Source organism: Budorcas taxicolor, chromosome 12 (genome assembly GCF_023091745.1).
Source record: "Budorcas taxicolor isolate Tak-1 chromosome 12, Takin1.1, whole genome shotgun sequence".
Taxonomy (NCBI): domain Eukaryota; kingdom Metazoa; phylum Chordata; class Mammalia; order Artiodactyla; family Bovidae; genus Budorcas; species Budorcas taxicolor.
The window spans coordinates 85,334,584-85,355,303 of NC_068921.1; the positions used below are offsets into that span (position 1 = coordinate 85,334,584).

A 20,720-nucleotide genomic window follows, 5' to 3' on the forward strand; every position below is an offset into this window, starting at 1 on the left:
TGTGGGCACACACCCCCAGCTCACCTTCACAGGCGATCCAGTGGTACCGTCAATGCAGAGGAGTCTGCCCGGAGGCAGGCGGTCCCCTGGACACTCCTGGTGTCTGGCAGGGGTCTCAGGGTGAGAGGGACCCCTGCCCGCTCCGTCCTCTGCCGGCGTGTCTGACTGGCAGCCGGGAGGCTGGACTGACCAGCGCGGGCGTGGAGCGTGGGCGGCAGCCTCCGCCTGCTCATCGTCCTCTCGGATCTGGAAGCAGCCTTCAGGTGCAGAGCTCCAAGAGGCCAGCTCACCGTCTCTTGTTTCCCTGTCTTCCTTCTCCAGGGAGAAATGGGCAACCCAGGCCCCCCCGGCCTCCCGGCCTACTCCCCGCATCCTTCCGTGGCCAAAGGTCTGTGCCGTTCGTTCTTCGCGCTCACATCTCGCAGGCTTTGTTGTCTGTTGTGGACCCAGAGCCGTGAGCTCGGGGGAAAGACTCTCTAAGGGAAATGCTGTTCAGCACTTAACCTCGGAGAACCTGTCTCGTGAACGCTCCCTCCCTGTAGGATAGGAGGGGTGTCACGGAGCGACTCCTGCTTTCCTCCTCCGGGAAAGGCTTTCGTTCCGGCCTACCTCGTGTGGCCTCCAGCCCTGCCACCCGCAGCGGCGCCGCGGAAGCCCGGCCTCGTGCCCGCCGGACCTCCATGGGCACTGCCCAGCACCTTCCCTGGTTTCTGCTCCAGCTCTGGGTGCACCCGCTCTGAGCCTTCTGTCTGGCTGACGTGCCCCCGGGATGTCCTTCCCTGACCCTCCTCCGCCCTCCTCTGTGCCTGGACGCCCTTCCCTGACCCTCCTCAGTCCTTCCCTGACCCTCCTCCGCCCTCCCCTGTGCCTGGGCACCCTTCCCTGACCCTCCTCTGCCCTCCCCTGCGCCTGGACACCCTTCCCTGACCCTCCTCAGTCCTTCCCTGACCCTCCTCCGCCCTCCCCTGCGCCTGGATGCCCTTCCCTGACCCTCCTCCGCTGTCCCCTGCACCCTGGACGTCCTTCCCTGACCCTCCTCCGCCCTCCCCTGCACCCTGGACGCCCTTCCCTGACCCTCCTCCATCCTTCCCTGACCCTCCTCTGCCCTCCTCTGCTCCTGGATGCCCTTCCCTGACCCTCCTCCGCCGTCCCCTGCCTGTGCCAGCTGTCAGATCACCTCTGGAGCCTGGCGCCTCTGCCCTCTGACTCGGCGGCTGTGCTGCTGCCCAGGCACGCACTTCTACGGGACTCAAGTGTCAGTCAAGCGTGTGGCACTGAGCCGGCACACTCAGGAGCTCAGAAATGCTGCCCACTATTATTTTCATTCTCCGTGGTCCCTCGAAGTCAGAGTTTCCCCCCAAATAACCCTCCCGTCCTTTGAAGCCTCCCTATATTGTTTTGGTATTCTGGGCCTGTCTCGTTCTATAATATTTATAGGAATTTTCTATCAACCCTGTTTGGGCTTCCCGGCTGGCTGTGATAAAGAATCTGCCTGTCAGTACAGGAGACGTGGGTTCCATCCCTGGGTCGGGAAGATCCCCTGGAGGAGGAAATGGCAACCCACTCCAGTATTCTTGCCTGGAGAATCCCCTGGACAGAGGAGCCTGGCGGGCTGCAGTCCATGGGGTTGCACAGAGTCAGATGATCAACCTTATCTAATTAAGAATGAGCTCCCTGAAGGCGGGGCCACCATAGATGAAACATCTGGACCCCGCGTGCCTCATGCAGCGGACAGGGCATCAGTCCCTATACCTCCAACCAGTGTGAACATCTGCCCCGAGGCCTGGACAGTGGTCCTTTCATCGTGGGGTGTCTGTCTCGGTTCCAGGTGTCAGAGGTGAGCCGGGATCCCCAGGAGCCCCCGGGGAGCCAGGAGCCCGCGGGGAGCCAGGAGACCCCGGTCTGCCAGGCCGGCCGGGCACGACCATCGGAGACGAAGGTACTGAGCTTCCGTGGCCTCGAAGCTAAGACGTGCGCCCGGGTCTCCCGCGAGCCCCGCCCCTCGCCGGCGCTCTGCGCCTTCGGCCGGCCCGCGCGCGCCGGCGTCTCGAGTGCGTGTGGATGTGGTCGCAGAGCCGCTGTGCCCTAAGCGACACGCGCTGCCGACGGCAACGCGCGGCTCTGTCTGTCGCTGGCTGGGCGGAGCACAGGCGTCCAAGCATTCTGGCAGCGCTCGGCCGGCCTCTGGGGGCGGGCAGAGGGGCTTTGTAAAGTGGAACGGTGCTGATGAAGTACACCAGCGGCATCGCCCTTTACGCCGCTGGCTGGACCGTAAACCACGGGTCCAGGGGGGTCTCGGGGCACGGCGGCCCCGTGGCTGAATCCCGGGGGCTCACAAGGCTGTGTTCGCTGTTGGGTTTTCAGATGAGAAGAGAGGCTTGCCGGGCGAGATGGGACCCAAAGGCTTCACAGGAGAACAGGGTTTCCCCGCGCTGTACCCCGGCCCCCCGGGGGCCGATGGGAAGCCAGGGCTCCGGGGTCCCCCCGGGCGCCCAGGACCGCCCGGCCCAGACGGTAAGTGGAGGGAAAGTCAAGGGCGGGGCATGCCGACGTCCGGACGAAGGGGCCTGGTCGCAGCCGCATTCTCAGTGGGGTTTTTCTGCTGAATAATTCTGTGGACGAGGTGGCGGGTGGTGGGCGAGGAGGTGGCAGGCCATCCAGCGTGCAGATGGGAAGGGCCCGCCGTGCCCGCCCCCCGCCCTGGGCTGAGCATCGCGGGGCAGACGGGAAGGGCCCGCCGTGCCCGCCCCCCGCCCTGGGCTGACCATCTCTGGGCAGACGGGAAGGGCCCGCCGTGCCCGCCCCCTGCCCTGGGCTGAGCATCGGGGGGCAGACGGGAAGGGCCCGCCGTGCCCGACCCCCGCCCTGGGCTGAGCATCGCGGGGCAGACTTGAGGCTCTGCCTTCTGGGCCCCCTCAAGCCGGAGCCACTGCTGAACCGGTGGCGACGCTCGACGCCAGGAGTGGCTGTAGCACCTGTGGTGAGACACGGCAGCTTGGGGGGCTCAGACGGACAATCTGAGTCCTCAGACTGGACAAGCACGGCGTCTGGCCCCCGGTGCTGTCGGGCGAGGGGTCCCAAAGGGTCAGACGCAGCTGAGCGACTAAGCACAGCGCGGCAGTGTGTGTGGGTCCAGCTAAAAGGCAGATCCAGAGACGAGGCTTTTGCCGCTGTCTTTGCTGTCTCTTGAGAAGAAGGCCTTTCGGAGGCGTGAGAAGTGCACTGGTGCCTGCTCCTTTGAGGAGAGAAGGCCGCAGTTACTTCTCTGGTCCCAGGCTGTCTTCTGAGTCACTCTGGTTCTGTGTCCCAACTTCCCTTCAACTACAAAAATCAGACTCTTACATTCTTTTGAAAAATTTCGGTACAGATATTTCCCTGGCATTTGCCAAGTGGTTTGAGCAGTGTGATCACTGATGTTTTTTATTACCCTGACAGTAATGTTTAGTCCTGTACCGTCTGTGATCATGGCTAAGCATTACATTTCCTGAGTCAGTGGTGCCTGTCGCTTTTTCTCTTTTTTGGCAACAGAACACGATGTATTAAAAATAAAAGCATACGAATATGCCTCTTTAAAAGATGGTGATTGAAGGCTAACCTTGCCATCCTTCCTGTAACTAAATTCCATTTCGATAAAGACACAAACGCATACCATCTGGCTTCATAAATCTTACTTAGTAAATCTACAACTTACTCAGAAGTCATCTGTAAACATGTGAACTAATTTCTGGTCCATATGGTTAACTGAAAAAGGAGTTTATAACATAGATGGAATGGTGTCTGATAGATTTATCAACTTAAAAGTTTAAGAGCACACAACTTAAGTTCTCCTTGAAGTATTCATTTTACCCCATGAGACACATTGTTCCCAAATCACTTTTTAGAAGCAATCTCCTGTACAAAAAGTAGTCAAGCATAATGGCCTTTTAAAATAGTTTTGTGAACAGTCATAATTTAATATTGATGATCTTGAGTCCCACAGAGCTCTCCAGCCTTTCCCCTGGAACAAAATTGTTGGATTCTTTTCTTGTTATCTGCATTTCACCAGGTTTTCTGTGTTGCTACTGATGGAAACCAGAATTTTTAATCTTTCGCGGTTCCAGCGAAAGCAAACGATGAAGGCAGTTTTCTTTCTGAGCCGAGCGTCTGCTTACCCCCAGCTGCAGCTCGGTCAACCAGGCCGACTGTTGGCGCAGCCCCACTGAGCTCTAGAATAAGTCAGGGCACGGGCAGGTCTCCTACAGCCACTTCAGGAAAATCGTGTGGGAAAGATCCAGAGGCTCACTGCTGTTCTTTAGGACTCGCTTGCAATTATTAATTTAATTAATTTATCAGATGAAGAAAAGGCAGTGTAGGAAGGAAGGAGGGAGGTGCACCTTCAGAGAGCCCCAAAGTGTCTTTTCTGGCTAGACTTTCAAATAGTGTGAAGAACACCCACAATGTCTTTGTCTCAGGTTTTAAAAGCCAGCACCCCTGAAGTATCCATGGTTAAATAACTCCCCGTAATACTAGCTTCTCCTAACGCATCAGAACCTGGAGACATAGCATAAAGCCCTCAGCCCACCGCTAGGCTGATAAGCTCTTGACCTGGTCCCCAGTGCCCATGGAGCCTATGCTGGATGCCGTTTGCTCCATCAGAGCCCCCCGGCCGGCACCCCCTCCACACACTCGTCCCTGGCTCACTGTCTCTCCCCTTCCTTCTGAGGCTCCTTTGCTGGGTCTTCCTTCTTCCCCTCCACCATCCCATGGAGGATAGAATTCCTTGCCAATATCTCTCCACCCAGCAGACTCTTGCTTTGACAAGAGTTTAATACCATGATGTACCAGCTGTCCCCAACTGCGTCCCCGTTGCCGGAATCTTGGCTCCCTGTCCACAGATGCCAAATAGAAACACAGAGACAGTTTGGAAGAAATAGAAAAGAGTGCCTGATTATTTTTGCCAGGCAAAGGGGAAACACAGCAGGCTAGCGCCTGGAGAACTGTGCCCCCCCCCCCTTTCTCAAGGACAGGGAGGGGTTTTATAGCCTCTTGAAGGTCTTGCTTTTTTTTCTGCGATGTTTCAAAACGGCCACAGTTGGCATCAGGCAACTCAGGAACCGGGTCCAGTGTCCCTGAAGCTATCGGCCCCCGACCTTCCCTCTGAAATGCAGACTGCTACGCGAGAGTGTGGAGCGGGGGAGTGCCTGGGGCAGAGTGCCGTCTCTATGGGGTCAGAGGGCGATTAGCCTCGTGAAGGACAGGGCCAGCTCCAGTGCTTGTGAGCAGCAAGAGCTGGCAAGCAACCACGGCTGTTTAGGTCCTGCCGGCCTGTTGGGCTGGCACTCTGTTCTCGCGCTTCGATTCTGCTGCGACGGCCCTAGCCTAGTCCTGTACGCTGAGCCGCAAATTCCTCCCCGCAGTTAACTAGACACCTTGTCTCCGCTGCGTGTCTCACAGGCATCTCCAGCTTCGTGAGCCCTCAGCTGGACTCAGGGTCTCCCCTCCCCAGCCCAGCCAGCACGGTCCTGCGCTGGGGCCTCGCGCATCTCCACCGACGCGGGACCTCGAGCCAGTCCCTGGGCGCCAGCACCCTGCCTGGTGCTTCTCGGGAATGTACAACCTCGTTCCCACCACGAGAGGGCGCTCCGATCGAGCGGGACGCGGAGCGTTTTCTGGGCTTTAGAGTCTATTTCTTAACACGGTAGCTCAGATGTCCTCGCTTGAAATGGTCAGAGCCCTACAGACGGGCGGGACACCTGAAGGGTCCCCATCCTAGTGAAGGGGGAAGGTGAGGAGGGGGTGGATCACAGGTTATCCACACGGTCACATGTGTGCGTGTGTGGACGTATGTGCGCCCGGTGTGGAAGCCCCTGGGGCCTGCAGGGAGGGGCGTGCCCAGGCTCACCTGTTCCAGGCCGGGGCAGAGCAGGGAAGAGCTCCCCTTGACGCCTTTCATGGTTTGGTTTTGCTCTGGGTTTTTGTCTCTCTGGGAACCAGAGGTCATGGTGATCCCAAGTCTTTGACGCATAAGTAAAATACGTGATTAAAAACAATCAAAACTCTTTTCTGAAAAGTAAAGATGTCTATTTCCAGACTTTAATGGGTAAACTGAAATCACAGGTGTTCACGTGTCTTTCCAGCCCTGGAAGCAGTGGCCACAAAAAGGAAGTCTCCGTGTCTTTCTGAGAGCACTTGGGCTGCAGTTGGGCGGGGGGTGGTCGTCGTCTGTTGGGAGATACGGCTGTAAACCTTCCCTCGCGGGAAGCAGACGGCGGGCCCTGGGCTGAGCTGACGTGCCATCCTTGTGGGTCTTCCCCTCAGGTTTTCTGTTCGGCCTGAAAGGAGCAAAAGGAATTGGGGGCTTCCCGGGCTCCTCCGGGTTCCCAGGGGCTCGTGGACAGAAAGGATGGAAAGGTGAGGCTGGCTGGGGGTGAGGGGCAGGGCGCTGCTTGGCCCTCCTGTGACAGCCCACCCTCCACTGGTTCTGAGATGGCGATGAGACCCCCAATCCCGCTCCCCCCCCACCCAGGGGTGAGAGGACCAGAGTGGGCACGTCCTCCCAGCGCGGTCCTCCCAGCCCAGCCCCTGCCTGCAGGGCCACAGGAGGACTGTACCTGCGGGTCGTGGATAAACAGCACGGCACCGCGTCTCCCCCACATTGCAGGTGACGCCGGCGACTGTAAGTGTGCAGATCAGTTCATCAGGGGTCCTCCAGGACTGCCAGGACCCAAGGGCTTTGCAGGTGCCAACGGGCAGCCTGGCAGTAAAGGCAGCCAAGGAGACCCCGGCCCGCACGGCATCCCCGGGTTCTCCGGGTTCAAGGTGAGAGACCAGTTCCACCACGAGACCGACAAGACGACCTTGACACCTGACCCCACGTTCCCCCTGCCCAGCTTTCATTTACGGAATCATACACGCTAGACCAGCAACACTTATGCACCCAGGGCACCATTCAAAAAAAGCTGCATGTTCCCAGAGACACGTAAATCTTTTCCTGGTGGGAACGTGAAGTGGGGCAGCCGTTGTGGAAAACAGCTTGATGCTTCCTCGAAAGGTCAAACATAGAGGTGTCACGTGCCCCGGAAAGTCCCCTCCTAAGTGCAGACCCGGGAGAGTGAAAGCACGTGTCCACACCAGTGGGGTGCCCTCAGAAACACCGCGCTACGTGAGTTAAGACAGACACGGCAGAACAGGTATTATGTGATGCCATTCCTATGAAGTGTCCAGAGCAGGGCTCTTCAGACGGAAAGTAGGTTGGTGGTTGCCAAGGGTTGGAAGGAGGGAGAATGGAGTGACTGGTTCTTTTTGAAGTGATGAAAATGGTCTGGAATTAGGTAATACTAATGGTTGCAGAACTTTGTGAAAATACTAAAAAAAAAACCCACACCCTGAATTGTGCGCTTTAAAGTAATTAATCTCATGTGAGTTATATCTCAAAGAAACCCGTCTATACTTCAGAGTTAGTGTTTTATGAAGGCTCCCTTCACTCCATAAAAAGCAAGACGTCCAAGTAAATCATGAATGTACTTTGGATGACTGTGTGGGATTTTCTGCCTGTGGATTCCAGCTAAGTGGGCCTCATTTCACACCCTAAGAAAAGATGGTCCAGAGTAGGTCTTTCTTTGTGGCAGGTTTGAACTCACTCGTGATTTCAAAGCAAATTTCAGGGGGAGACAAACTATTTTTTATTTATTTTTTACTTAAAAAGAGAACTGCGGGACATTTATACAGTGGAAAGTCTAGCATTTTGTATATTCAGCAGTAGAGGAATGTTTGCTCAGGACCCCCGGCCAAGGATGCTCAGAACCACCTGGCGCAGCGTCGAGATGCAGGCGGCATGCGGCCCCTCAAGCTGCGGGTGCAGAGGGTCATTGCTCAGACTGCTTCGTGCTGAGGGAGCTTTGCGGGTGAAAATGGGGTCTAAAGCCCCGCTCCGCTCCATTCTCTGGGACTTCCCAGAAGACAAGTGCTTCCATCCAACCAGGCGTAGTAGGTGCTACATATCCTGCAAGTTTAAAAATGGCATCATCTCCAAATCCTGGCTAAGAGCGTGGAAGTTGGCTCAAGTATTCAGAAAGCATGTGCACGGTGCAAATCCAGGCTGAGTAATGGCGGAACTGGTAGGACGTTCGGTTCTTCGGAAAGCAATGGAGTGATCCGAGAAGCCTGGTGGACCTCGCTTTATGCACATGGAGTGTCGAAACTTTTCCAGGAGCGTGTGCTTCCTGCAGCTGCGTTGCACGCACACCCACAGCACCTGCGCTCACACGTCCCAGGCACTGTGTTTTGCTGCTGTTCAGTCCTAAGCTGTGTTCGGCTCTGTGCAACCCCATCAACTGTAGCCCCCCAGGCTCCTCTGTCCGTGGGATTCTCCAGGCAAGAGTACTGGAGTGGGCTGTCACTCCCTTCTCCAGGGGATCTTCCCCACCCGGGGAATGAACCTGCGTCTCCTGCTTCGGCAGGCGGATTCTTTACCACTGAGCCGCATCTTGCGTTTGATTGTACGCTTATGTATCTGCAGCAGGAGAGCCTCAGACAGTTTTTTTGTGGTTTAATATCTATACTGATAGGATCTGCAAGAGCGCCTCAAATATGGAAGTCGGTTAGTAAATGAACCCATGCGTCCATCCACTTGCCCAGCACCTCCTAGCCATGCCCTGCCTGTGTGGGAAACTTTGTTCTAGATACAGAGAGAATGTCACCCTTTCCTGCAAAGAACAAAATCGATAAGTGGAGTATCTGTGGGCTTTTTAAGGAGAAAAGAACATGTCATTTGAAACATTCCATTTAATTAAACCAACGCTTAAAGCTTCCATATGCTTGCAAATACCAGCAACCAGGAGCTGCCCCAGACTAGCGTATCACGCACATAAAGTGCATCCTGGGACTTCCCTGGTGGTCAGGCAGCTAGGACTCTGCACTCGCGGGGCAGGGGCCGAGGTTCCGCGCCCGGCCGGGGAGCTAGACCCCACAAGCCACAGCCAAGAGTTCCGGCGTGCTGAAACTAACGGACCATGAATGCATCCTGAAACGCTCGTCTGCTCATTTCTGCTCCCTGAAAGACCTAAGCTAGACTTTACAGCTTCAAATGTGAATGTCCCCAACTTGAGTTGTCTCTAAAGTATGATTTTTTCTTCCCACCTTGATTTCAGGTAGGAGGACAAGCTATAGAATAAATAACCCTTATTGCTCAATACTGAATGATCACAAAGATCCATCGTTCATACCTGGCGGCTTACTATTTGCCCAGATTCTACAAAATTGTAGTTGAGTTAGCAGCCTTGAAGACGTGGTAGAGGACTGCTTCTCCAAAGTTAAAGAGTTTGAGACTGCGGATGGCGCTTCTGCGGCCCTGGGCCGGGCTCTGAGAGTCTGCCTTCCTGACAAGCTTCCAGGGAGGCCGGGGCTGCCCACCTGCAGGCCACACACTGAGTGGCAAGGTTCTTACTTTCTGCATCCAGCCATGTGTGGCTATGTCCCTTAAGTTTTAGCTACTTAAAATTGTGCAGTCAGCATCTGAGTTCCACCGTTCAAGTGTCCCGTGGCCATTGGTGGTTGGTAGCCGTGGCACGGGGCAGTCCGGACAGAAGTGCCCGGCTCTGGGCTTGATGCCAGGTAAAGGCCCTCAAGTCGTCTGAGCGGGAGTCATTGTCTTCTCAGAGGCCCCGACCAGGGCGGAGAAAGAGGGAAATGTGTGTCTGTTTTCATAGGGAGCCCCTGGTAACGTCGGTCCCCCCGGGCCCAAAGGGATGAAGGGAGACTCCAGGACCATCACCACCAAAGGTGAGTCTCTGTGGGCAGCGGGTCTAAGGCCGTTCGCCCTGTGCTCAGCCTGGAAGGGTAGACTCACGCCGTGCCTCTCCTGCAGGTGAGCGGGGCCAGCCAGGCATCCCAGGCGTGCCAGGGCTGAAAGGTAGCGACGGCATCCCAGGACCACCTGGGCTCGATGGGTTCCACGGGCTCCCGGGCCCTCCCGTGAGTACCTCGGGGGGTGAGGGGAGCGGAGAGGGGGCTCAGCCCTCAGCCCCGTCAGCCACGTTCTTACACACCTGAGCGTCGGAGGTGCTCACCGGCACCACATCCTTCCAGCTCAACCTGTCCCCTTTTGATGAGCAAGAATCACAGTTTTTAAGGGAACAGTGATTGGGGTTGGAGCCAAGCCCAGAGTGAAGAATTGAAAGAAAAAGCAGAAATAAACATTCCTCCTGCTGTGATGTAGCGTGAGAGACCTGCCCCCTCTGCCAGCTGAATATTCCTAGACGGAGCGGGGAACGCTTTTTCCAGGATTGCTTGTGAAACACACTTCATTTTTGCAACACACGCACACCCGTGTTGCAAGAGAGTGTGTGGCAGAGGCAGAGCCCTCAGCCTCCTTTCTGTGGGAGGACGTCGAGCGGCAGGTGGCCGCGGACACCAGCGCCCTCCTCCCCACTCCGAGCTCATCCCAGCCCGAGGAGCTCAGTGAACTGGACGTGGGGGAGCTCTCTGCCTCCCGCTTCCGCTCTGCTGGTCCCACCGTCTCTCCTTATTCTAACAAGCTTGCTGCTCTTTCTTGTCCAAAGACTTCCTCCCATTTGCCACTGTACTGCCCCTTGGGAATAAGAGGCCGGTCACAGGTGCTAAGTCCTAAAGAAAAAATAATGTGTTCCTGCCCCGTTTAGCCAGATCTCTGCCTAACTGCTCTCTCAAAGAATTCCTCCTGAGAACGCAGGTCCAAGCAGAGCTTGGAAAAGAAAAGCACTCAGATTCCCATCCTCTAGAGTCTTGTTCATGGCTGCTGTGACGTCTGTCCTTTATTTCTGTGACCTGGCCAGACCGTGGCTGGGGTTCCTGTTCTTCCCTGCTGTCTTCTGCCCTGTGTCCATAGCACAGAATTCGGGGATCGCGGCAGTGGGCCTGGCAAGATGGCTGTCTTCGAGGCTTCCATGTGCTGTAAGAGATGTTCCGCATTTCTCACAGGGCGATGGCATCAAAGGCCCCCGAGGGGACGTGGGCCAACCAGGAGCCCCCGGCACAAAGGGCCTTCCAGGGGAGAGGGGCCCCTCAGGACTGGGCCTGCCAGGCCCCAAAGGCGAGCGCGGCTTCCCCGGCGATGCTGGATTGCCCGGACCACCAGGCTTCCCGGGGCCTCCCGGCCTCCCCGGTGCTCCAGGACAGACCGGTACGGGGGCCCAGGCTCGCCTGTTTCACAGTCGTGAGACACTGCTTCTGCACCTGCGGCTCTGCTCCAGCGTGCGTGAGAGGGGAGGGCGGGGCGTCACACGGGGTGCTGTGCTGCTACAGCAGGTCTCAGCGCGCCACCCAGCCACTGGGTCTTCAGACCCAGCGCGGGCCCTCACCCGTGCTGGACGCACAGAGGCTGAGCACCGAAGTTCAGAAACGGGCCTCCAGTGCCCCGCCCACCCCAGCCTCCCCACCACCACACACATGTGTGCACGCGTGCACTCACAGATAAGCCAGGCACTCTCCACTGCTGCACGATCGCCTCACCCTGTCGCTACATCTCTCTCCCAGATTGTGACTCGGGTGTGAAAAGACCCATCGGAGCAGACGGACAGGAGACCATCCAGCCAGGTACTGTCACAACAGGACCCTTAGAAACTGTTTATAGAGTTTGTGCTCATGGAGAACGGCCGGGGGTCCCACCGGGGGCACGGAACCCCTGTCAGAGTAGAAACACGTGCGGACTCGCCTTACAACCCAGGGCAGGCCCGGGGATGACCACGTGTCACCAAGTTGCCCCTACAGTATGAAGCCTCTGTTTACAGGGTCGGTAAGACTCAACGGATAAGTAAGTGCTTTCTCACCCAGAACATGTCTCTGTATGTGTGTGAAGGACAGCTGTGCATTACTGACCCGTTAAACAGCATGAGGATCAGGTCCACATATGAGAAGACTTTGGTCCAGTCGTGAGTGAGTGCTTAAGAGAGCAGGGCTGATGGATATAGAGAGGAGGCCCGGTGACCCTGGCTCCGTGGAGGGGCGGGGGCAGTCCAGAAGTGGACCTGGCTGCCATCAGACAGGCAAAGTCTCCAGCCGGGGGGCCGAGACGCTGAGGAGGGGAGCCAGGCAGAGGGATGGGTCCAGGGGGCACACGCTCAGGACCTGAAGAGCAGAGCGCAGAGGGTGAGGTTTTCAGAGTCGAAGAAGCTGGCAGGCCATCTGGGCATCGGGGTGGCAGTGGGTCGCCTGTGGGAGTCGAGGTCTGGGGCTGGCTCCCAAGATGCAAGCTGGGGTTGGAGAAGAGCATCAAGGCCTGTGGGCCCCGCCACAGGGTGGGCAGGTGGGTCAGGCCCTCGGGCCAGGGTGCAGGGCGGGAACAGCAACCCCGGAGCTTCCAGCGGTCTGGCCAGTCTCGCCAGGAAGGCCCTGGGGGTGCGGCTCTGCAGGCTGGAGGCCCGGCCCCCTGAAGACGTCCAGGGTCCGTCCTTTTGATGACCTGGGCTGGCCGTCTGTGCACCTTGGACCGCTCCTGTGGCAGAGGAGCCCACAGCTCCTCTATGGCCGCCAGATGGGGCCAAGGTAGGAGCCTTGCCGGATCCCAGGCCGACGGACAAAAGGCCTCTCAAAGAACCGCTGCTCCTACGCAGGCCTCCAGCCTGACAAAACGCCCCGCATGGTGTCCCCAGCAGAGGCGGCCACCGCCAGGTCTCGTATGCACAACCCAGCAGCAAGTCATGGCCGTTCTGAACGTGATCAAAGTCACAGAGCACCTTTCGAAGTCTTCCTCCATCCCCGGTGGAAATTTCCAGACAAAGAAAGGCATCCATACTGGCTGACACGCATGGGGGGCCCAGATGAACGAGGCTGACTTGCCCTGACAAGGGGGACCCCCCCACCAGCATGGCCCCCGTTAGCCTCCGACGGGATTGCCTTCATTTGCATTTTATATTAACATTACGACTGCGTTACACAGTGAAATTAAAGTTGCATCAGCATCCAGATTAATTGAATCATCAGATCACCCTGATCTTTCAATCAGGTTTTCACAGCCGATGCTCTTGACCTTAGCAACATCTGATGCCATGAGGCTGGGTGTGCACAGTGGTTAAAACGGCCCTCTTCTGTCTTGGCAGGTTGTGTTGGAGGACCCAAGGGATCCCCAGGCCAGCCTGGTCTCCCCGGCCCCCCAGGTAATGGAAAAGTCCTTCCCGCCCCGCTCGGAGCGTCCCCACCTTCCCTGCCCCTCTCTGGCCCTCCTTCTCCGCCTCTGGTGGCCCCCCTGCCCAGACGTCCCAGGTTCTTGGTACAGTACCGCACGCTGGCTGCTTCTGCGGGGGTCTGGCTTGCGCTCGTCGTTGCAGTGAACGAGTTGAACCCTGAGCCTGTTGTCCGCACGGCTCTCCATGACCCTCCCTGCCCAAGCCCTGGAGAGGCCTGTCCGCCCTGGACCCCACATAGGCATGAAGGCTGCTGCCCCCGAGTGCTGACCACTCCCAGGGGGGTGGGCTCAGAGGCAGTTTTCAGCAGGTCCCGGGGAAGCAGAGCCCAGAAGGTACACCCATCAAGTGAGAAGAGAGGGGCAGGAACAGCACGCAGCTTCTGGTGTAGACTGACGTTCCATGGCTGGTCTTCAGTGACCCTCAGCTGCTGGTGTAGATCACTCCTCAGCTGCTGGTGTAGACCTCCCATCAGTTGCTGGTGTAGACCCACACTTAGCCCTGTCAGGTGCCAGGGGTGCTGTTTGTGGACTGATGTCCCCTGGGCTAATCACTTCCCAGTTTCCTAAGAGACCGTGTGGGGTCAGGGGCCAGCCTTGACCCCTTCTGTCCCTCTCCTGCTGGGGTCTCTTCGTGGCTCTGACATGTGTCCGGGTCTCCCTGGGTCATTTAGGTGCCAAAGGCCTCAGAGGAGTTCCAGGATTTTCAGGAGCCGATGGAGTGCCAGGGCTCAAGGGTCTCCCAGGAGATCCAGGTCGAGAGGGATTCCCAGGACCCCCAGGTGAGTCAGGGTGGGATGCCGCTCGGCCCCGTAGGTTCGGGGAAGGACTGTGTGTACAATCTGGGTGCTCCAGTCCCGTTGTCTTAACATTTAGAAACTCAGTACATGCTCGATGACAATTTTTGCTCGTCCTTGGGAAATTAAAAAATGTCTCCCTTTTCATCGCTGATCTTTTGTGGAAGAAACTTACAGATCTTACATGGAAAAAAAGAAAAAGACAAGTCGGCAGAAAGGTTTTTCTCTGGTGGCCTTGAGACAATCTAAGGACAGGTGAAGTTACCCTCTGAGCCCTCGTCGCCGATATCTGATCTGCTAATCACTCACTGTATACCACGCAAATAACACCTGTGTTTTGCTGTTCACGGCGCTGCCCGTCTGCGCTGCGGTTTACAGCTTGTCTGAGTCAGCAGTTCAAACCATTTCATCTACATTTGACCCAGCAAAGCATCATGGGAGCCATCGAGTGGCTGAAAGAGCTTAAACCCTTGAGCTGTATATGGCGGGAAACGCGTGTGCTTCCAGTAATGAACAATGGGCAGGAGTTGGCAGTACCTGCCTGCGTGTCCACAGACCCTGGAAAATGACTCAGTGATCCCAGACACAGCTGTCCCTTTGGGGTCCCGGCTCGGATGGGGTTCGGGAGCCCAGCTGCGTTACTTGGTGTGCAGAGGGCCACCAAGGGAATCGTGGCACTGGGGAATCGTATTATCTGAACAAAGCTATAGATGGTTTCGCTGAGCGCCCCCCTGCAAGCCAGACATGCGCTGCAGGATCCGGGCCACATCCTCTCCTAGGCTCCCTGGAGCCACTCTCGCCGCCCCGCACTGGTGAAACATCGTAACTCCCTACTTCTAGAAAGTTCTCGGTTGGGATGAAACCTGCCTCCCAGCAGGTCTCTGTTGATTGTTCCTGGAGTCAGTGGTTCTGCTCCGTAAACACCCCTCACCCACAAGGGGAAACGGTGGCCGCACGCCCCATAGACATCTCGCAAGTGGGCAGACCCGGCACCAGGAAGGCCAACATTTCTTTTTATCACTCAATATCTGTCCCCGCAGAAATCTCCCACCCTTCTGTGACTGCCCTCCAGCTTGCCAGCATTGCTTTCAACCAAGCTCCAGGAACCAAACAGAACATTCCGGGTGTCCGGACTCACGCAGAACAGTGGATTCCTTACATGCAGACCCTTAGCAAACGTGTTCAGCAGAGAATAGCTGAACTGTGCCCCTTCCCTGTCGTGCACTCGGCCAATTGCCCTACTCCTAAGTTTACAGCTCAGGATTAGCCCCTGGTGGGCCTTCTTCCTGGAGTCAGTGTCCCAGGCCACGGGGACCGTGCCTTTCACGTTGTGTTGCTCCGTGGTTTGCAGAGCGAGGAGGCCTGCCCCCTGTGTCTGTTATCAAGGCCTTGGAGAGAAGCAAGGGGAAGTGTTTCCACATTTTGCCGCCCACCTGGGATGTTGAGAACTCACAGCTTTGTCCCTTTGGGGACAGCGCGTGCACTGAAGTGAAGCGTGAATCGTTTTATTGAGAGGATGCTAATTCAGTTTTCTCTTTTCACAAATGAGAACATTTTATTATAGAAAAAGCATCCATCCCAAACACAGGATTCTGTAAACACTGGTAGGTGAGCAAGTGCAACTTTAAACGTAAATGCAAAGCAAAGAGGCAAAACCTACAAGCATTTTGCCTTTAAGAGAAAATGTCACGTTCTCCTTCAGAGGTGATCCCACCCCAGCACGAACACAGCTTCATCTCCCATAAACGCATCGTAGCATCAACCTATAGGACGGTTAGGATGCTAGTATGTTAATACCTTCTTGCCTTGAAAACGAAGGGGATTTAGGAACCACAGTTCGTACGCCCAGCCGAGCAGGCTTAAACTGCAGGAACTGGCTAGTGAGTCAGATGTGCCCTCCTCAGACTGGAGGAGGTCACGGTGCTTGTGAAAGCCTGTTCCTCATTCGGGCCTGCCCGCTGGTGTCCACAACCTCCCTGCTCATGACCCCAGACCCACGAATGCTGAGGGCTTCAGTCCAGGGAGCGCTGACCCGGCCGCCCCCTGGTGCACCTTAGCTACCGTGCAGGGCTGGGGTCAGACTCAGGAAGGCAGAAGGACACCCTTGGGGGCCGTGTGGGTTCGAGACCAGAGATGCGGCGGGCGCTCAAGCCAACCCCCCACAGCAGACCCCCGCTGTCTCCCGTCTCTTTCTGATGCTGACCTCTGCTTATGGGGATGCCCTGTGTTTCCTTTCAGGGTTCATGGGACCCCGTGGCTCCAAAGGCGCAGTGGGCCCCCCCGGCCTGGATGGACTCCCTGGCGCCTCCGGCCTACCGGGGCCAGTTGGGCCCCCAGGGGACAGGGGCCTTCCTGGAGAAGTGCTGGGGGCCCAGCCCGGGCCCCGGGGAGACTCTGGACTGCCTGGACGCCCCGGACTGAAGGGCCCTCCCGGAGAGAGAGGCCCACCTGGCTTCAGGGGTGAGTCACGGAGGCAGAGGAGAGGGGCCGCAGGGCCACTGCTCCGAGGCTCCCTGCGGGGGTCAGGGTCGAGAATCCCTCCTGGGGCTAGGGGAGGAGCCCAGGACCGCACACGGGACCATGGGTCTCCGTCCTGCTTGTCCTCTTTGTTCTGGCGTTCCTGCAGAACATTCTAGAGCAGTGATCGCCGTGCTGTGTACACCAGGGGTCCCCAGCCATTTTGGCACCAGGGGCCAGTTTCATGGAAATCAGTTCCTCCGTGGATGGGGAGGAGGGATGGGAATAATGGGAAGCGACAGGTGAAGCTTTGCCCATCCGCCACTCACCTCGAGCTGCGTGGTCCGGACTGCCCCCCGGCCACAGACTCGCACTGGTCCCAGGCGGGCGGAAACCGGTGTGGGGCCCGCCGCTGCAGGACGGGTGCGGTTGGCATGAAGAAGCCAGGGGCGGGCCGTGCTCAGAGAGGGCTTGCGAGGAAAACAGACTGTCTGGCACGCAGCTCAAGGTGTGGGTGCAAAAGGGATGGGTTTAGAAAACGTGACGTTCACCACCTCATCCGTGCGTGTTCAGCAAAGCGGCAGGGTGCCCGTTGACTGCTGTGTGAACAAGGTACCCAAAGCCTTCCGTGTCCAGTTTATGCAAAACGGGCTCCGAGAGCCCAGAGCGCAGACTTCCATGGGCTTGTGTTGCTGGAGTGGGTGGGGTGACCACCAGGCCGTTCGGGGTCTCCATCAGAGAGGCATCAGCTGTTAGGACATCAGCTGCGCTGTCCTCAGCCCGGCGTCCGAGCCCAGGCTGACCGGGGCTGCCTCCGGGGTGTGAGATGTGACATCCCCCCTGCAACGGCCTCCAGACCAGTGGGCATCCTTCACGAGCGACACTGAGGGTTCTTAACTGGCAGACGGAGGCCCCACCCTCAGGAGTATGCGCCTGCCCACCTTGCCGCAATCAGAGTATAAAACCTTTGCCCGAGCTCTTTTACTGAAGGATGCCTAGATTTTTTAAATGTAGCTGTTTCCCCACAGACTTCAAAAAGTCTGAGCGAAACCACAGAAAACAGCAAGCCTGTGGGGGATTCCCACATTCAGCATCACCTTGATGACTTGCTGGTCTAGGCAGAGGATTTTGTCTGGTCAAAGCTCTGGCTTCCGAAGCATCAGTTTGGGGAAACTGTTTCCATGTCTGTTCGACCACCCCTGGCAGGAGCAGCGGGCAGACCAGCATGTTACACAGCTGTTTAATGTGCTTGTCAAGAGCATTTTAAAATGTGGCCAAATGCTCAAAATGTAACATCAAGTGAGAAAAGCTAGATGAAAACCGCGCTTGAAGTGAGATGTCCATTCCGCAAATACCTCCTGCGTGTCTAGTCACGGGAACTAAGGCCAGAAAGAAGTAAAGCAGGATGGTAGTGACTGGCTCTGGGGGAGAGTGGGAGCTCCTTCCCCCTTGTCTTTGTGCTTCTGTGTGTTTTCCTGACTCCTTACCACCTGCAAAGCCTGTTGTTACAGGACAGCGCTGAGGAGCAGCTGTCCCCTGCAGTGAGCCACGCGGGGCTGGCTTCACGGTCTCATCTCCCCTCCCGCAGGAAGCCAGGGCATGCCAGGGATGCCGGGCCAGAAGGGCCAGCCAGGCTCCCTGGGATTCTCGGGCCAGCCGGGACTGCCAGGGGCGCCAGGACAGCACGGCTTCCCAGGAGCGCCTGGCCGGGAGGGGCCCCTGGGGCCCCCGGGTGCCCCCGGCTTTGAAGGTAAGGACCCGCGCTCCCATCTAGCGGAGGGAGGGCTTGGGTGTGCCCTAGGGAGCCCGCCCTGCAGAGCCGCCGGGGCTCTGAAAGCGCCGCACACGGCCCGGCTCGGAACAGGAGTTCATCCTTCCGCAGTCGGAGGCTGGTAGCCCACGGTCACGGTGGCAGCCTGGCTGGTCCCTCCCAGGCCCCGTCTCCGTGGTGGGCGGCCAGCCGGCTTCTCCCCACGCCCTCACAAGGACACCTCCTGTGCCGGCATCCTCATCTCTTCTTTCCATAAGGACGCCCGTCACCCTGGCTTAGGGTCATCCTCGCAACCTCGCTTAATGGGCCTCGGCCCCCTCTCTGAAGGCCAGCTCTGAATGGTGTCACATCCCGCGGTCTGGGGCTGGGACGTGTGTGCCGGACACAGCCCAGCCCGCAACAGGTTCAGGACGCACGTGTCACCAGACAGGAGGGTGCGCCACTCACACCTTGACGCTCACCCCTGAGGCCACACTTCCCAGCATCTTTCCCAGATGTTTTTCTAACCAAGAGCTGTTACGACCGAGGTCTCCAAGGTATCCTGAGAGGAGTTCCCTCTGTGCGGCCAGTTCATCCTGCCTTATGTCCCGCCCCCTCCTGACAGGTCTGCCTGGAGACAGAGGGGAGCCAGGGGACACTGGCGTCCCTGGCCCCGTGGGCAGGAAGGGCGGCTTTGGGGACAGAGGCGACCCTGGGCAGCAGGGAGAGAGAGGTCACCCTGGACTCCCCGGATTTAAAGGAGTGTCTGGAATGCCTGGTACCCCGGGACTGAAAGGTGAGCGCAGAGCACGACCACGGGCCTGCCTGGGGGCGGGGGGCAGCCCCGCGGGGTGGGGGTCCCGCCTTGCAGTGCCCGGCGGCTCTGGGCCCTGGGGACTGCGGACGCTGCCCAGGCTGGCTGTGACCACTGTGCCCAGTGTGTCTACTTACCACAGTGCGGGGGGGTGGTGTCTGAGGAGCAGGCCTTACTACCTTCGAGGGGGACTCCCCTGCGAGACGGGATTCAGGTCCGGAGGCTGGCTGCTGAACAGACACCCCATCAAAGAGAAGCGCTGGGTCCCCAGCCTAGACCTCCCTGCTGGAGCGTGAGGCAGGGCCTCTGGCCCTTGACTGAGGCGGGGGCGCCAGCTCCGTTTTCTGGCCTTTGCAGTGCTGGCACCAGGCTGACTCCCGGGACCTCTTTCTAACCCAGTAAAAAGACCACGGTGCAGTGACTTCCAGTTTCCTCCTTTTTGTCCGCTTGCATTGGCCTTGCGTCTGGTCCCTGATGGCCCACAGGCTGACTCTGCCCTCACGGCACAGAAGGTCCCCTTAGGACGTGCTGAGAAACCCTACTGAGAAACCTTACTGAGGTTGAGAGTCTCAGCGCCTCCTCACACAAGTCACAGAGGGGCTGCCACTGTGCTGACCATCTGTGCCTAACCCAGGGCGTTTCTTGTTCTTTCTGTAGGGGGCAGGGGCTCCCCCGGGATGGACGGCTTCGAAGGCATGCTCGGCCTCAAGGGCAGACCCGGGCTCCCGGGAATCAAAGGAGAGGCAGGGTTTTTCGGAATTCCGGGGCTGAAGGGCCTGGCTGGTGAGCCGGGTGTGAAAGGTATGTCCCCTCTCAGCCAGGCTAAGACTCACTTTCAGCAGGGCCGACACTGCTCAGAACAGTGTCCCAGGAACCCACACAGTAGACACCGTTACAGAAGAAACTAGCTCCAGGGACTTGGTCCTGGCCACGGCGCACTGGCCGTGGAATAAGGGAGTGCCCCGAGCCGAAGGACACTTGAGAACCAGGCTGACCCGGCTTTAAGAACCAAAACATCCTGAGAAATGCACCCCGGGCATGTTCTGAAGGGCAGGAAGCACCTTTGGTGAAAGAAGGACACGGCAGTCCAGGTGGAGAGGTCCACTCCATGCAGAGTCGGTGACCCCCAGGAGGGAGCCTGGACCACGCCCCGGGCCCACCCCAGTGGGGAGACGGTGACCCCCAGGAGCGAGGCTGAACCAAGCCCCAGGCCCACCCCGTGGGAGGCGCGTGTTGAGGAAGAGTGTTCCCAACAAGCTGTGTTTCCATGACGTTTGTTCAGACACCCTTGTTCTGAAAGTGTCATCACCGTCCTTAAAATTACTGAGTTATTATTAACAAGCGTGGACGGGGATGCAAAGACCTGGAGCCTCAGACCCCGCTGGGGGAACTCTCAGCTGGTGCGGCCAGGCTGGTGAAGCTGGTGGGGCCTTAGAAAGACAGAGATACCTGGCAGATCTTCCCGGTGTGCACTCCTGGATGAGAGCTGGGAACAGGTCCACGCAGAAACTCGTGCACAAATCTCACGGCAGAGTGCTTCACACAGCAGCCCCAGCCAGAAACAACTCCGACAGCCACCACAGATAAAGAAAACGTGGCCTAGCCGTATGGAGGAATACTATTCACCTGCGAAGAAGAATTAGGCTCAGACACATACTGCAACGCCACGGATGCAACTCGAAAACGCTGTGCCACGTATCACCTGCTTCCGTGTGTTGAAATGTCCAGAACAGGCCGATCCGCAGAGACAGGAAGGGAGTCAGTGGT

At 57.8% G+C, this 20,720-nt stretch overlaps 1 protein-coding gene across 1 annotated transcript in view; it reads left to right on the top strand.

The window, feature by feature from the left end:
• COL4A2 (collagen type IV alpha 2 chain) overlaps positions 1-20,720 on the top strand; it is a 159,409-nt gene that overhangs the window by 122,864 nt on the left and 15,825 nt on the right. Inside the window, exons 18-32 of the mRNA XM_052650336.1 lie at positions 322-388; positions 1,829-1,939; positions 2,365-2,514; positions 6,298-6,390; positions 6,641-6,798; positions 9,687-9,759; positions 9,845-9,951; positions 10,936-11,137; positions 11,491-11,550; positions 13,053-13,109; positions 13,810-13,917; positions 16,171-16,392; positions 17,978-18,139; positions 18,765-18,935; positions 19,611-19,754. Coding sequence (XP_052506296.1) covers positions 322-388; positions 1,829-1,939; positions 2,365-2,514; positions 6,298-6,390; positions 6,641-6,798; positions 9,687-9,759; positions 9,845-9,951; positions 10,936-11,137; positions 11,491-11,550; positions 13,053-13,109; positions 13,810-13,917; positions 16,171-16,392; positions 17,978-18,139; positions 18,765-18,935; positions 19,611-19,754 — 1,885 coding nt within the window. The remainder of the gene's footprint in view (positions 1-321; positions 389-1,828; positions 1,940-2,364; positions 2,515-6,297; positions 6,391-6,640; positions 6,799-9,686; positions 9,760-9,844; positions 9,952-10,935; positions 11,138-11,490; positions 11,551-13,052; positions 13,110-13,809; positions 13,918-16,170; positions 16,393-17,977; positions 18,140-18,764; positions 18,936-19,610; positions 19,755-20,720) is intronic.